The sequence below is a fragment of the Dendrobium catenatum genome, unplaced genomic scaffold (genome assembly GCF_001605985.2).
Source record: "Dendrobium catenatum unplaced genomic scaffold, ASM160598v2 fragScaff_scaffold_621, whole genome shotgun sequence".
Lineage (NCBI taxonomy): Eukaryota > Viridiplantae > Streptophyta > Magnoliopsida > Asparagales > Orchidaceae > Dendrobium > Dendrobium catenatum.
This window is the reverse complement of record NW_021319083.1, coordinates 2,145,326-2,160,607: the sequence shown is the minus strand read 5'-3', so window position 1 is coordinate 2,160,607 and position 15,282 is coordinate 2,145,326. Positions and strand designations below refer to the sequence as shown.

General features: G+C 38.7%; 1 protein-coding gene across 1 annotated transcript in view; it reads left to right on the top strand.

Moving 5' to 3' along the window:
- The window catches only part of LOC110101099 (DNA mismatch repair protein MSH4), a gene marked incomplete at its 3' end in the record, with an annotated part of 44,587 nt that overhangs the window by 12,984 nt on the left and 16,321 nt on the right, over positions 1-15,282 (top strand). Inside the window, 2 exon segments of the mRNA XM_028695084.1 lie at positions 7,211-7,257; positions 7,359-7,466. Coding sequence (XP_028550917.1) covers positions 7,211-7,257; positions 7,359-7,466 — 155 coding nt within the window.

The window sequence follows — 15,282 nt, the reverse complement described above, 5'->3', positions numbered from 1 at the left end:
CCTCAATACCTTATTGGATCAGTTAGCTCTCTACTCTAGTCAACCAAGGTCTTCACGTGACAGGCCTAGTTCTTTAAATCGTGGTTGCGAAGCATCTCGTCTGCCTCTCAACGCTACACGCTCTTCGCCTGCGAACATCTCTCGCCCAATCTACCAGATATGTGGAAAAATAGGACATGCAGTATCACATGTTGGCATAGGTGTAACCCTCAGTAATTGGCTCCCCCCCTCCACTAGCCAATCTGATACTTTACTTTCATAGCCTCAAAACACTGTTACAACTGAATGGGTCCTCAACACTGGAGCTTCATCTCATTTGACAGCTGATTCTCACAACCTTTAGCAGCCCACGCCATACTTTGGTTCAGACTCCTTTTCAATCGCCAATGAAAGCTCTTTACCCATTCAACACCACAAGGCATTCTTCCTCTCCCTACACTCATTGTAAGCTTCTACTTTAAAATCTCCTACATGTCCCTTCTTTATCTCACAACTTACTTTCCATTCACAAGTTGGCCACAAATAACAACTGCTCTTTCACTTTTGATGCTCACCGTTTCATAAGTCAGGATCTAGCATACCATCAAATTCTTCTGCGTGGCAAAATCCGCGACGACCTCTACTCTATCTCCACCACCAATAACCTTCCAACCTATGCGCTTCACTCCAAAATCGACGACTCCCTGTGGCATGGTCGTCTCAGTCATCCTCACAATTGTGTCATACACACATTAGCTAATCTTATGCTATCTATATGTATTTCCTCTAGTTTTCCTTTATAGAAATCATGGTAATATGGCTAAATGCTATAAGTTATCTTTCAATTCAAATACAACAAATGTTACATCTCCATTTACTTTAATTCACTCTGTTGTCTTGGGTTCCTCTCTGGCTCTCTCCATTAACGGCTACAAATACTACGTCATCTTCGTTGATACTTACTCACTTTATTGTTGGCTTTATCTAATGCATTCCAAGGACCAAAGACTCTCAAAATTCATACAATTCCATAAAATGATACAAAATAACTTTAACACCACCATCAAAACATTTCGCTCTGATGGTGGTGGAGAATTCACAAGCAAATTTTTTTAAAATTTCTTATTGACAATAAAATATCCCATCAATTCTGCTATCCATATACCCCCGAACAAGACGATATGGCTGAACGTAAACATCGCCATCTTTTGGACACCACACGAACGCTTTCTTCGTGCTGTCAATCTACCCTCACACTTCTGGGCTGAAGTTTTTCTCACATCAAATTACCTCATTAATCAACTACGCTCCAAATCTTGCAACAATCAAATTCCCTTCCATCTCATTCATGGTCATCTTCCCTCTTATGACCACCTCAAGACTTTCGGTTGTCTTTGCTTACCTTGGCTCTGATCGCTTCAAAAAAACTTCAACCACGATCTCAAGAATCTTTATTCCTCGGTTACTCTTCCTCTCATAAGGGCTATCATTGCTACAATCTCCAAACTCATAAAATATATATCTCTCTACATGTTGTCTTTCACGAACAATACTTCCCTTACCATTCTCCTCCCTCACTGTCCCAATCTCCCTCACCAAACTACTGCTTCAACCCTCACTACATCCTCTCAGCAATCAATACCTATACAACAACCCCCTCCTATATCAGTAATGTACAATCCACTTCTCCTCCACCCCTCACTCTAGAACCCAAAATAACTCACCACCTAATGCAAACCCGCTTCAAAACCGGCCACCTAAAACTAAAACCCATCTTCGATCTCTCTGTTGTAAATCAATCAAACTCCAAACCATCCACTTACAAGCAAGTTGTCCAAAGTTACTCTTGGTGTCAAGCTATGTCCAAAGTGTTCCTAGCTCTTCAGAAACAAGGGACTTGGTCTTACTCCACCTCCACCTAACACCTCCATTCTTCGTTGCCGTTGGAATTTTAAAATCAAGCTCCGACCTGATGGTCAAGTAGAGACCCACAAAGCTCGCTTAGTTGCTCAAGGCTTCACTCAAGAGTACGATATTAACTGTAAGGTGACCTTTAGTCCTGTCACAAAGATGCCTACCATTCACATCTTACTTATAATTGCAAATCAATGCCAATGGCCCATCATACAATTCGACATATCCAATGCCTTCCTACATGACGATCTCCTTGAAGACGTCTACATGAAACAACCACCTGGCTTCATCAATCCTTAATTACCAACCTATGTTTGCAAGCTCCACAAATCTTTATATGGACTCAAACAGGCTCCACGGCAATGGTTCACCAAGTTCACTACCGTCTTCATTCAATTTGGATTCATCTTCAGCAAGTCGGACCCCTCCCTACTCCTCTACTCACACGGTGTAGTTACAGCTATATCTACTCCGCTACGTAGACGACCTGCTTCTCACAGGAAACAATCAAGACATCATTTAGCTGCTCATTCGCAAACTACAGTCAGAATTATCTCTTAAGCAGCTCGGTTTAGTCTCTACTTTTCTCAGCATTCAGGCCTAGCACACTACAACAGGGTTATTCCTACACCAGTCACACTATTCCCATGAGTTACTTCAATCTGCATGCTTCTCCACCTACAAACCGACATCAACTTCATAGCTTTTAAACCATCCAAGTGCCCTCAAGTTGATGAACCATTCACCAACCCCAGATTATTTCGCCAGCTCACGGGATCACTCCAATACCTTACCACAGACCTGACATCGCATTCGCGACAAATTACATTTGCCAACATATGCATAATCCCACCAACCAACACTACCAGTCCCTCAAACGCCTGCTCAGATACATCAAAGGTAAGCAACACTTCGACCTTCCTTTTACTTATACCGATCTTTAACTTCAAACATTTGTGAATGCGGACTTGGGCAGATGATCACAGTGACCAGAAATCAATAAATTTTTTTTGCTCATTTTTTGGCAAAAATATTATCTCATGGAAAGTCAAAAAGCAAGCCACGGTCGCCAAATCTTCCATCGAACCTAAATACTGCGCTCTATCCTCTGATACCTCTGACATGCTCTAGCTCCGCTGTCTAGTAGTTGTATTTTAGGAGGAACAAAGTAGTATAACTCCAATCCACTGTGACGACATTTCGGCTATGGCCCTTGCCCATAATCCCATCTTCCACGGTCGCACTAAACATATTGAGATTGACTACCATTTCATCAGCGAGCGCATCAAACACAATGTTGTCTCTATTCATCACATCAGCTCACTTGACCAACCGGCTAATATCTTGACAAAACCACTACCCCCAACCAGATTTCATCAGCTCAGAACCAAGTTAAGCCTCCAATCTCTTTATGCTCAACTTGAAGGGGGCTGTTAGCACACCTGAACCAAACCAGTAAAGATGCGGCTCAACTGTGAGGACCACCTGCTCTGCTACATACCACATCCTCTGCCATTCCAGACTGCCATCAACGGCCACTGACAATCTGATCTCTACCTTTTCACATGTCATATTCTATATATACTAGACTCATGTGCAAACTGATGTTATGCTTTTCTACTCTTAAGTAATATGCTACAGTAAAAGCTCATTCTCTCCTTCATCTTCTTCCTTTTGTTTAATTGTTACTGTTAACCTTTCTTCAGTAAGAAGTTACCAAGTAAAATATCCAAGCAGAAACAAAAATAACTTCTGAAACTGATAATTAACCCTTACACCATACTTGATGAATTCAATATCCAAAAGAATTACAAGTTTGAAAGTATCCGCAAATTTTATCAAGCCAAAAACTGAAAATTATATGCTTTTTATTTTGTAGTTTTGGACATCGATTCCCTCAATTGTTAGTCTTTGGATTGTCCCAAAATAAATTAATCACAAATTATGTAGAAAAAATCATGATCAATTGACACGTAGAGACTTCTCTAAGCAGTGGAATCACATGAAGGAACAACGACATAACAAGAACAAATATAAACACTAGTGTATAAGCATTAATAATATCACTAGTGAACAAACACAGGCAGATTGGGGTTAAGAACAACTGAATAATGATAAATCATGTGAATACTGAGAATCCGAGAACCAACAAGTGAATTAACCAGTAAAATACCAGAAAACAAATCAACCAAATAAATTGGACCAGAACAAGGGAATTTGACCATTTGAGAATACATTCCATGTCACACCCATTTGACCCCCATTTAATCAACCTGGAGTGTAACAAATAAGAAGAATTCAAATAGATATATCTCTTACTAACACTCATCCTGAATTATTCTATCAAAATCGGGTGTGTATGAAATAATCTATTCAGACTATCCCCAACACAACAAATTTTTTATTTTTCTACAAATTTCATATTTGAAAGTATATTCATAACACATCAAATGAAGCATAGAGCTTACTAAACTTTCAAATAAAATTTACATATCCAAAAACTTCAATGTATAGCTTCCTACTCTATCTTTTATATACACCAAAAATTTATGTACACAAAATAAGTAACCTAGTTGCAATTCGGGATCCCGAACTTATGATTTTAATGATAACAAATATTATTGGATTTTTTACTTTATTTATTGTAGTATTTTTATTGCATATTTCTCTTGTATGAACTAATATTTCAGGTACGTCGTACACCATGCATCAATAGAGGATCAAGACTGACTAGAATATGTTTGATATTTGCAAGAGCTTGTTTTTCTGCTTATTTATTTTTATTTTTGCACTTTTACTTCTGATAGAGATACTAGATTTTTGAGTCATTTTTGGAGAACACTTTGGGCAAAATTAGGAACTACTCTTCAGTTTAGCAGTGCATATCATTCACAAACTGACGGACAAACTGAAGTTATAAATCGAAGTTTGGGAAACTTGTTGAGATGCCTGACAGGTGAGAAACCATCCCAATGGGATTTGATTTTGCCCCAAGATGAATTTGCTTACAATAATTTTGTTAATCGTTCCACTGGTAAAACTCCATTCGATTTCATTTATGGCCATCCTATACCTCACATTTTAGATAGAAACTGTTTGTCTTTGCCAAATAAAATTAGTCTTGAAGCTTCTGAAACCTCTGACCATATTAAATCTGTCCAACAACAAGTTTTTGAAAAACTCCGAATGGCTAATGTGAAATACAAAACTGATGCTGACAAACATCGTAGAGAAGTTTATTTCAAAGAAGGAGCTTTGGTTATGGCTTACTTTCGTCGCCAAAGATTTCTTGTTGGTACTTTTGGGAAATTAAGCAGGAAGAAATTTGGGCCATTTCGTGTCCTTAAAAAATTGTGCTCAAATGCTTATCTTTTGGATCTTCCTTCTACTGTTGGCACTTCTCATGTGTTTAATGTTTATGACCTCTCTTTATATGAAGGAAATTCTGAAGATCATATGGAAATTGAAACTTTACCACTCTCCACATTTGTTTTGAGTTATGATGAACAGGTTGAAGATATTATGGATGTCAAATCTACTAAAACTCTGCATGGTGAACACATGAAGTTCTCGGCAAAATGGAAAAATCGCCCTTTGACAGACTGTACTTGGATGGATGCAAAAGAGCTTGAAAGCATCATCCAGAGCTTTATAAAAGAGTTGTGGAAACTTTCTCATTAGGAGATGAGATTTTTCCACCAGGGGGGAATTAATGCATTCATATTTTTAGTTTATTTTTGTTTTAATATATTTTGAACAATGTTAGTTGTGTTTTATGTTTTTTTAAGCTATCTTATGATTGTTGGGCATCCAATGATCATGGTAGGAAATTGCTAGGCATGGCAAGCCTTGGGTTTGCTTGCTCTTGGGTCCATTTTGTCCTTGGGCTGCTTGCTGTTTTCGGTTTGGTGATGTTACTGCTCTCGGGTGAGCCTTGGTTAATTGGTGTTGAGCTCAAAATTCTGAATTCTACTTGGTGTTAGCTAATAAATGTTTGACCTAAAGTTTAGATCAATGATTGGGGAATAAATGCACTTCCTAACTCATTAAATAAAAAAGGTATGCTATTATTTCAAGCTCATTATTGTGGAGTGGACTTGTGCCTCTTCCCCTTCCTTTGCCTCTTCGGTTTTTGTTGCTGTTCCCCTGGTTCTCCCTCTCGGTTTTCCACTCCTGGCTGCTTTTCCCGTGAACTGTTGCCTTGTCTCCTGTGCTGGCTTTTCGGGTCCCTTGCTGGCTGGTTTCTTGTGGCCTGCTGGTGGGTTTTCCATGGATTGTTCCCTGTTTTTCTGTGCAGAATTTCTGCTACAGTTTTGCTGTCTTTTGACCTTTCATTTGGTGACTTTTGGCCTTTCATTTCCCTCAATTTGATTGGATTTGGTTGAAGGTGTTATGGCTATTTGTCTACCTTCTTTTGCCTATAAAATAGAGTTGTTTTGGGATGGAAAAGGTTATTGAAAAAAGCTGAGTAAAAACTCTACAAAAACATGAGGGTTTCTCCTTGGAAAAGCTTGAGAGCTTGTTCCACTCCCCTTTTCCTCCTCTCTAATTCCTCTTGACTTCTAACCTCTTCTTCTCTACGCAAGTTCCACTCCATATGTATTCTTCTTCTTGAGCTTTGGAAGTTGTATGTTGGCTGAAATTTAGAGACATTTGCCGGAGGAGTTTGGTAGGACGTTGGACTCATTTGCAGTGGTGGACCCTCGGTTTGCAAGCCTAAGCACAATTTTATTATATTTTCCTACTCTCGTTGCATGTGAGGAAACCGCTAGACGGTTATACTGAGGATAACATTTTTATGATTTTATTTTGTTTCGTTTGATTTGGCTTTTGTTTCTTCGGACGTTTGTTTGGTTGTTTGCAAGCTATAGTTGAATCGAGTTTGGTTTATATTTTGTCCTGGCGTTCTCCAGTTTGTCTCTTCTGTCTAGTTTGCTTGCATCAAATATATAAAATTTACTGCTTTGTTAACCACTTGGTTGTCCTTACCAAGATTTTTTTTTTCCAATAGTTTCTATAAAATAGTTGGTAATTTGCTAAAATTATTTTTTAATTTGTTTTTTAAGGTTGTCTTTAGTTCAATCTTCCAAGGTGTTTTTTTAACCCTTTTTTCTTACTCTTTATAAAATTTACATTTCTCTTCTTTTGTTTTAATTTCATTTACTACTGGTGCAGTTATATATGTTGAGTCATCGTAGTTTTTTTTTTTTTTGAATGTTAGTTGACAGAAAGTTTATGAATGTAAGTTTGGAAATGCTTCATTTTTCGTGGGTACTGTATAATTTCTCCGAATTGAAGGCTTAGCATGCCATTTCAGGTTACATTTAATGGCTCATTTGATCACATGAATATTGATGCTACGAGGTACTATTTGTTTTCGTGATAAATTCTTCCATTTCAAAAAGAAAATATTTTTTTTTTCTGGAAGCTTAAAGAACTTGTTAAGCCTATTCAATGCATTGAAGTGTCCACAACTTGGAAATAATTGAGCCGTTATGCTCTGGAGTTTGGGGGACTAGCAACAAGAAAAAAAGTCTCTTCCAAATATTGAAAACGACAAAAACTGTTGGAGGGTATGCCTTATTTTCTCCTGACAATAATAGAGAATAAAGTTTTTAATTGCTTTCAATATTAATGCGCTTTTGCTAGTGTATTGAAGGGAGTATTTAAATACTGATATCATAGATGCTGTAGCAATGAGTTATTGAAAAATTCCACACTTTTATTTATTTATTTATTTTTTATAGAATAACTAGTGGTTTATACTTGAAATAAGTGCTTTCATTTGACTTTTGGAGATGAGAAACTGAAACAATCATTAATACCCGAGTTGAATGCGAATTGAATAAGAATATTAGGATGTATGTTCGTTGAAATTGGGAAGGATAGAGTGAGAAAGGACTATTTGAGAGGGATTGTACTAGGATCTATTTTAGATATTTTACACTCAACTTTTGTGGGTAGATGTAATTGTTGTTAAAAAACCCGGGAGAAGAGAAGGGGGTGTAGAACATAGATAGCATGGCTATAAGTTGTGCAAATGAGTTGGACGAATTTGAGTTAACACTTCATTTTTTACTTACCGGGAATGAGAGGTGGATTCACAAATACAACTCCAGCAGTTGAATAAGGCTAATGATGATGCCGATGATGATTTTTAAGGCTTAAATTGCATATTTATACTTTATAAGGTTGTGTAAGGGAGATTCGCATGCAGTTCATGCTATTTTGAAAACTAAACCTATCTTTTTCGTCTCAGTAGCGTTTGTGAGGTTTACAATTTGATAGCAGTCAGTGTTATTTGATGGTTTGACTGTTCATCCGCCTGGATGGGTTTATCAAATCAAGCATTGCACTTGTTGATTCTATAAACCTTGTGTACCTAGGATTGATGCTTGTTTATGGGGATAATTTTAAGTTGATCTTACCTAAAGAAAAACTGTGCTATCAAGCTTATGATTTATCACTCAAGAATTTAAGTTATTGGAGAACTTACGGGTTCTTGCGATCTTAATTTAATGGTGTCATTTTGCAGTGAACAATTCGATTAGAGGGTCATGGTTCTAATTATATTTTTGTGATAAAATCACCCTATCACAGGACACATGCGATGTCTTTACTAGTGTGAGATCTTTTCAGAGTGATTATTACAATAAGTTTGATATGATATTACCTCCTTGTGGGCTTATGTTAAGTTTAAATTTGTTGCCCTCAGTAAATTATTATGGAGGGCGAAGGGATTGTTTCTTTAAGCTTATTAGGGCGATTAATTTATCTTGAATATTTTTAGTTTTGTATTTAATTTTTGAGTTTTTTGCAGTTTTATTTATATTTGCACTCGAAATGTCTTATATCAGGATTTTGGGCATTCAAATAATATTATCCCCTCCGGTTGAGATTTTTATTAATGCGTCCATCATCAAGGTGTCCATCATCAAGGTGTTAGTCTCATCTACTCCTGTCCTTGTGAGGGGGATTAGATTTTGAAATAGGCTTGCAACTCAACCTTATAGGCATGGGAATTCGCTTAAGTGTATGCATATTTGTCAAGTTTGAATTTGAATTTTATAAAAGAGTTACATTTTCAAAATAATTGCAAGTCATTCTTCTTGGAATAAGAGACTAAGTTCATTGTTATTTTTAGTTGGCATAGCATTCTCAGACTTGTTTGTTAGAGGATATGCTGACATGCCTAATTTTAAAAACTTGAGCATAATTAAGAGAACACACATACTTTTCAAGGTACTTGCATGAATTTTAAGGCATTGCTTTTGTTTTATATATATCCAGTTGTTAAAAATTGCCTTTTGGTTGCTTACATATATGTAATGTGGATTTGGTGATGAGATGGACGAGTTAGATTCTATTTCATTTTTTAAAATTGTTGACCTGATGAAAATCCCGCATACATACCTGTAGACCGATGGATCCACGATTTCTGCCAGAATCCCTGCCAAAATTCCGCGAAGGAACTATAGATTCGGCGCCGTTCACGTCTGTCTCCGCGATTCCTGTAGGGATCCCATCGAAGAGTACTCATTTTGCGTCGTTAAATAGGAGCCGAAGGCTCTTCTTCTCGGCTGCTCGACACAACTCTCCTCTCCCGTTCGCTACCCACACGACCTCTTCCCTCATTTCCCGTCACTGTGCCGACGCATCTTCCGATCTCTTTGAACCAGAGAGAGAGAGAGAGAGAGAGAGAGCACCAACCTCTTGAAGCCCTAGACCCGGCCGAACTCCTTCCTGCCGTCCGATTCCCTAACCGACGCTTCCTCTCTGTTAGGATCGGAAGTTACAACATTTTGATCGGGAGTAACAACGGGAGCCTGCTAGCTGAGAAGGTAACTTTTTCCCTCAAGCATGCTTCTTCGGCCAAGCCCAGTAAATCTACCAAACTGTAGAGAGGGGAGGGAGTGATTTATTAGTTTTTTATTATTATTATAATTATTTAATTAATTATATTTGCTATAATTAATTAGATTTAATTTTAATTAAATGGTTATAATTAATTAGATTTAATCTTCTCGGCTGCTCGACACAACTCTCCTCTCCCGTTCGCTACCCTCCCTCATTTCCCGTCACTGTGCCGACGCATCTTCCGATCTCTTTGAACCAGAGAGAGAGAGAGAGAGAGAGAGAGCATCAACCTCTTGAAGCCCTAGACCCGGCCGAACTCCTCCCTGCCGTCCGACTCCCTAACCGATGCTTCCTCTCTGTTAGGATCGAAAGTTACAACATTTTGATCGGGAGTAACAACGGGAGCCCGTTAGCTGAGAAGGTAACTTTCTCCCTCAAGCGTGCTTCTTCGGCCAAGCCCAGTAAATCTACCAAACTGTAGAGAGGGGAGGGAGTGATTTATTAGTTTTTTATTATTATTATAATTATTTAATTAATTATATTTGCTATAATTAATTAGATTTAATTTTAATTAAATGGTTATAATTAATTTTAATTAATTTTAATTAATTAGCATTGGGGAGCGCAAATTCTCAATAGCTCAATCTGAAGCCTTAGAATGGGTGTGAGAGGTCCGAGGCTAAATACTCCACACAAACAAGCCCAATATCGGTCCGGATCGGCTGCTAAGCTCTACTCCATAACAAGCCCATAGATTAAGAAAGAGCAGTGAAGTAGACGAGCTACCCCCATCTCCAGCAACCCAGAGGACAAAGAGCTGTCAAATTCTAGCTCACACTCAGAGATCTGATGAACACTCAAGTTGACCACTGCCAGAATACCTACAAAGTCTTCCTCTAGTTGTAGTCTGAAGACTCTATAGATAACCACTACGTTCGGTACTATCCGAACTAAATTCAAAACTGTAAATTCCTTCATCAGTCCGTTATTATATTTGTCGTCATGAAAAGACGCTTGCAGAAGAAAATTAATCCCACGTTCAACCAAGCCCAAGGCTGAAATGAAAGTATCTACTTTCATTAACAAGCTTCGTTAAGCATGCACAAGCCTTAGGACAGCGATGACCTCTCTCTGCTCATCTCGACCTACGTACATACCTAAGGGTTTTAGGTCAACCAGCATCTACCTCTGTCACTCACATGAAACGCCGCAAAGCTAGAAGTCAAGGGAAAAAGGCATACAAATTTTCTGAGCAAAGCTATACACCCATAATAGACAAAATCAGACGTCTCTGTTCACGACAAGTCTGCAGCACTAAGCACAAGGACTGAAGGATCAAAATCTCAGGACTCAGGCCAAAGTGCTGCAGAAGGAGCACCCTGGATGACAATTACAAATGTCTTCTAAAAGGCTGGGGGCAATTTTTAAATAATTTATTTGGGGTCGACATCGTGCTTTGCATGCCGAGATCCCCAAATAAATATTTAATTTCATCAAAATACAATAAGTAATGATAGAAGAATATTGAGGCATGATAAATATCCGCCACTAGCATCCATCCTACAAAGATAAGATACAACCGTTCCATGGGACATGTCTAAAGAGCAGTGGAGAAAGAAATTAGTGTGAACATGCCAAATAAATTTTTGGAGATTCACTAAATAAAAATCCTAGTGTGACATACGAAACGAGCTTTTGGAGATCACTGAAATAAAATATTAGTGTGACATCCAAAGGAGCTCATTGGAGAATCTACAACTACACTGTGCGTAACAATCGAACAGGCTACATCGCGATGTGCAAATGAACACCCTAGTGTGACATCCAAATCAGGCTTATCTTGAGAGAATCTCGCTATAGATAGGACCTCTGTGTGTGAACATCTAGAAACAAATACGATTCTGGAGTGAGCGCATAGGGTCAATCAGCATACACACAAACGTGCGTTCGCTCTAGGGACGCAGTATCCACATTTGGTATGGGACTGAGGGGCAAATTTGTTTGACTCCTCACTTTATCATCAAAGACACGCGAGAAAGGACTCAAAACCTGATAAAGTAAAATGAGTAATATGTCGCACTTGATAGAAACCACGTCACTTAAGGGGTTTAAATAACCTCCAAATGCCAAACGGATGGTTCTTTGCGATACAAAGGAGCACTTGAATTCTGCCTAGGTCGGGGCCACTCGTAATTGAATCGGATAGAGAATACGTCAAAGAGAAGACGACTGAACACCGGGGAGCTCACAGCAAATTTCACACATTGTGCGAGAGCGAGGCTGATCAATACGATGTCGAGAATCGACAACACGTACACTTCGTCATTGTGTTTCAGGTTCAGACATTGCAAATACTTTAACATCAAAGAACTAAGTGATATTTTCCTTATTGTTCAATTGTGAGATTCTATCTCCTTAATAGAGTAACATGAATAGTTCGAGGACGCACACGCGTATTAGTCGGAATTAGCGAAATACAGACTTAATCAGTCTGGAAAGTTATCTATAAGTGTAGATGAATGATTCGCGAATACATTTTGAAGGAAACGGCACTAGACTTGCCCTTTAGCGATTAAGTCCGGTACGTCCTCGACATACAAGAGATCAAACATTCTTAATTTGTTGTATAATAAATGGGAAGTAAATATCGATATAGATGGTGGCACTGGATCCACACGGTAATACACTGCACACTATAAGATCGGGATATTATGGGCCAAGTCGATTGCTTCGGCCCCATTTGACTCGCCACGCGCTCGTCTTGGCAGTCGACGGTCGTCTACATTTAGAATATGTATATTATTTTAATCAAATTGGATTATCCGAGATGGTGGAGAAATTTTTAAGCAATTCAAATATGATATAAAGGTCTTGCGTTACGACGGAAAACGAGGTTCGAAGATGCTCGACGAATGTCCGATCGACAAACGGACAATGTCTTTGTGTCCGGAACGTCGTCGTGCATTAGGAGTCTACATTTTATTTGATCAAAATTGGGCATCATTTAAGGTAGCGTCGTAAAATTTCAAATGCGATTCAAAATAATATTGCGAAGGATTGGCATTCAAGGGAAATTAACTCCTCGACGAATCGTCAAAATGATGTCCCGATCGTAAACAGAACTCGTCGTTTGTGATCGGGACATCTGCAATACCCTAAATGCGTTATCAAATTTTGATCTAATTTGATATTCGGCAAAATACGCATGAATTCCGAGGAAATTTAGCATCAGATATTCGAAGGAAAACACGCAATTGAGATATTTTTAGAAATCGATTGAGACATTGCTGTGAGCCTTAAGTAATGGTCATTCACAATTCGGCAAATCATTATTAGAATTGCTTGTGAATCTTATCAGAAATGAAAAGTCATTTAAAAACTTAAATCCATTAAATGGCAATCCTCGTAGCCTGCTAAATCCATGTCAGAAATCCCATAAAATCGCTGAATTATGCGTTGTTTCCTTGTCAACACACTCTCTCTTATTGACTTTTGCTTTCGATGGTTGAAGAACAAAACTATCATGGTGGACTCTCGCTGACAAATGAAAGCTTCTTCTTGTTTCTTTGGTATACCCCTATCTATGAGCTTACCCTCAAACCCTCCATCCTCATTCAGCTACCACGTCAAGCTCCACCTACACAAGCCGTCCAATAATCTCTGCTTTTGTTCAACCCGAGCCCAGGACCTTCCGTCCCCCAAGCTTCACTATAGCAACCCTCCAACCCTGTAGTACGTTAACTCCCAATCCTCCAACTCATTTGGGGTCCATCAGCTGGTCTCTGCCGTTCAAATAGACCCTTCCTAGAATCTCCCCACACCTCACGGCTTGCCTCTTCAAGCTAAATGTCAAGGCAAATGCCTATAGAAAAGCATGAGAGCAGAATCTTTGATCAGTGACTAATATTCGATATCATAATGAAGCTAGCATTCTGCTAGAATTTTTCACTTGAAGAATTATATATCAGACATCTATAGATTTAATAGAGACAGCACATACTAAAGAATACAACTATAGGCTTTTAAGCTGGATAGACAAGATGTATGTTGTCAAGGATTGGAGAACATCATGAAGAAACTTTGAATAAAATTTCTGCTCACATGGGTGTTCGACTTGGATGAATGTTAACCACCAATAAATGACTGGTTACGAGAACAGTGCGTGAGGAGTGTCTCAAATCATAGACGTCAGCATTGAGCTTATGCGTTCATTGTAGCTAATACTTTAATCACTTCATCTTCAACTCAGGCAACAAATACATATAAACTAATTTGGATAGGGTCAATTAGAAATTTTATATAATCCAAGTGGCTAAATTACTTCTCTACAACCCTAGATGCAACCAGGGGCCTTCCCGTTCGACTTTTACGTTGGAGGGACTTCAATTATTTCACGTAGCACCCCATCCCCTGCAAGTTCTCTACCAAGCCACTCTACTAAATATGAGGGGTTTCTGAACTAAGGAAGCTAGATTATTTTCCTGCAACGGGGGAAGCTCTGTGATTGATCTTTATGAGCTTGTGTAGCATTCTGGGATAAATCCTAACCTAGCCGTATCTCCCCTGCGCTAACAGGATCTGTTTATATTAAGTCAAAAAGAATATCCTCAAGGATATTGTTGAAATGTGTCGAGATGAAGATTTTTGAACACCTGATACCTCATTTGTCAAACGCAAAGGGCCGCTGACCGGTACTCTTTTCCATTGTTCTCCACAGAATAGCATGTTGAGTTTGACAGACAAGGATGAACTCCTCACACTTTTTCTTTCCCAGAGGTTGTCATCACGGTCAAACAAAAAGTCACAAGAAGACAGACAAATCTTCTGTAAACTCCAACGAACTTAGCCCATCCATTAGCAGTACCTAGGTACGCCGGACTTCCAGCCACATTATTTGTAATCCGAAGAAGAGGTAAGAGATGTCAGCTCTATTTACAACATTATGGATTTATCCAACTGTATCTGATCCAGTACAAATGAAATTATAGTTAATGGTGTATTGGTCAATATTGGGTTGCTCTTCTTTTAGCTTGTCTATATCGCCGAAGAAGTTGGAACTTAGGTGATATATTTTTGTGGGAAATATACTCTAATTGTTTGTATCCACATGATTTTTTTTTGGTGTTTTTTCATTTGTTTTTGAGCAAGTCATGTCTTCAGTCTAGGAATTTGTGGATACAAAATGTAAAAAAAAAAGAGAGATAGAAGAAAAAGAAAAAGAAAAAAAATAGAAAGAGAAAGAAAATAAGAAAGAAAAGAAAAAATCAAATAATATTTTGTCTTTCGATTTGTGAGACCGTTTTCTTGCTCTCTCTCTTGATCTCGGCAATGCGTGTCGGAGTCGGTGGGTCTGCCTATCACGGTGTTTCTCTAGGCATGGTGGGGAGGGACAACCGGCGCGATACTCACTGACAAGGTGGCGAGAGTCTTCGGTTCCAATCCTATTCTCGGCGTTCGTAGTTTGGGGGCGCACCGGAGAAACCGCCTATACACGTTTTTCTCTAGCGTGGTGGGATGGGAAACCCGGTGGAT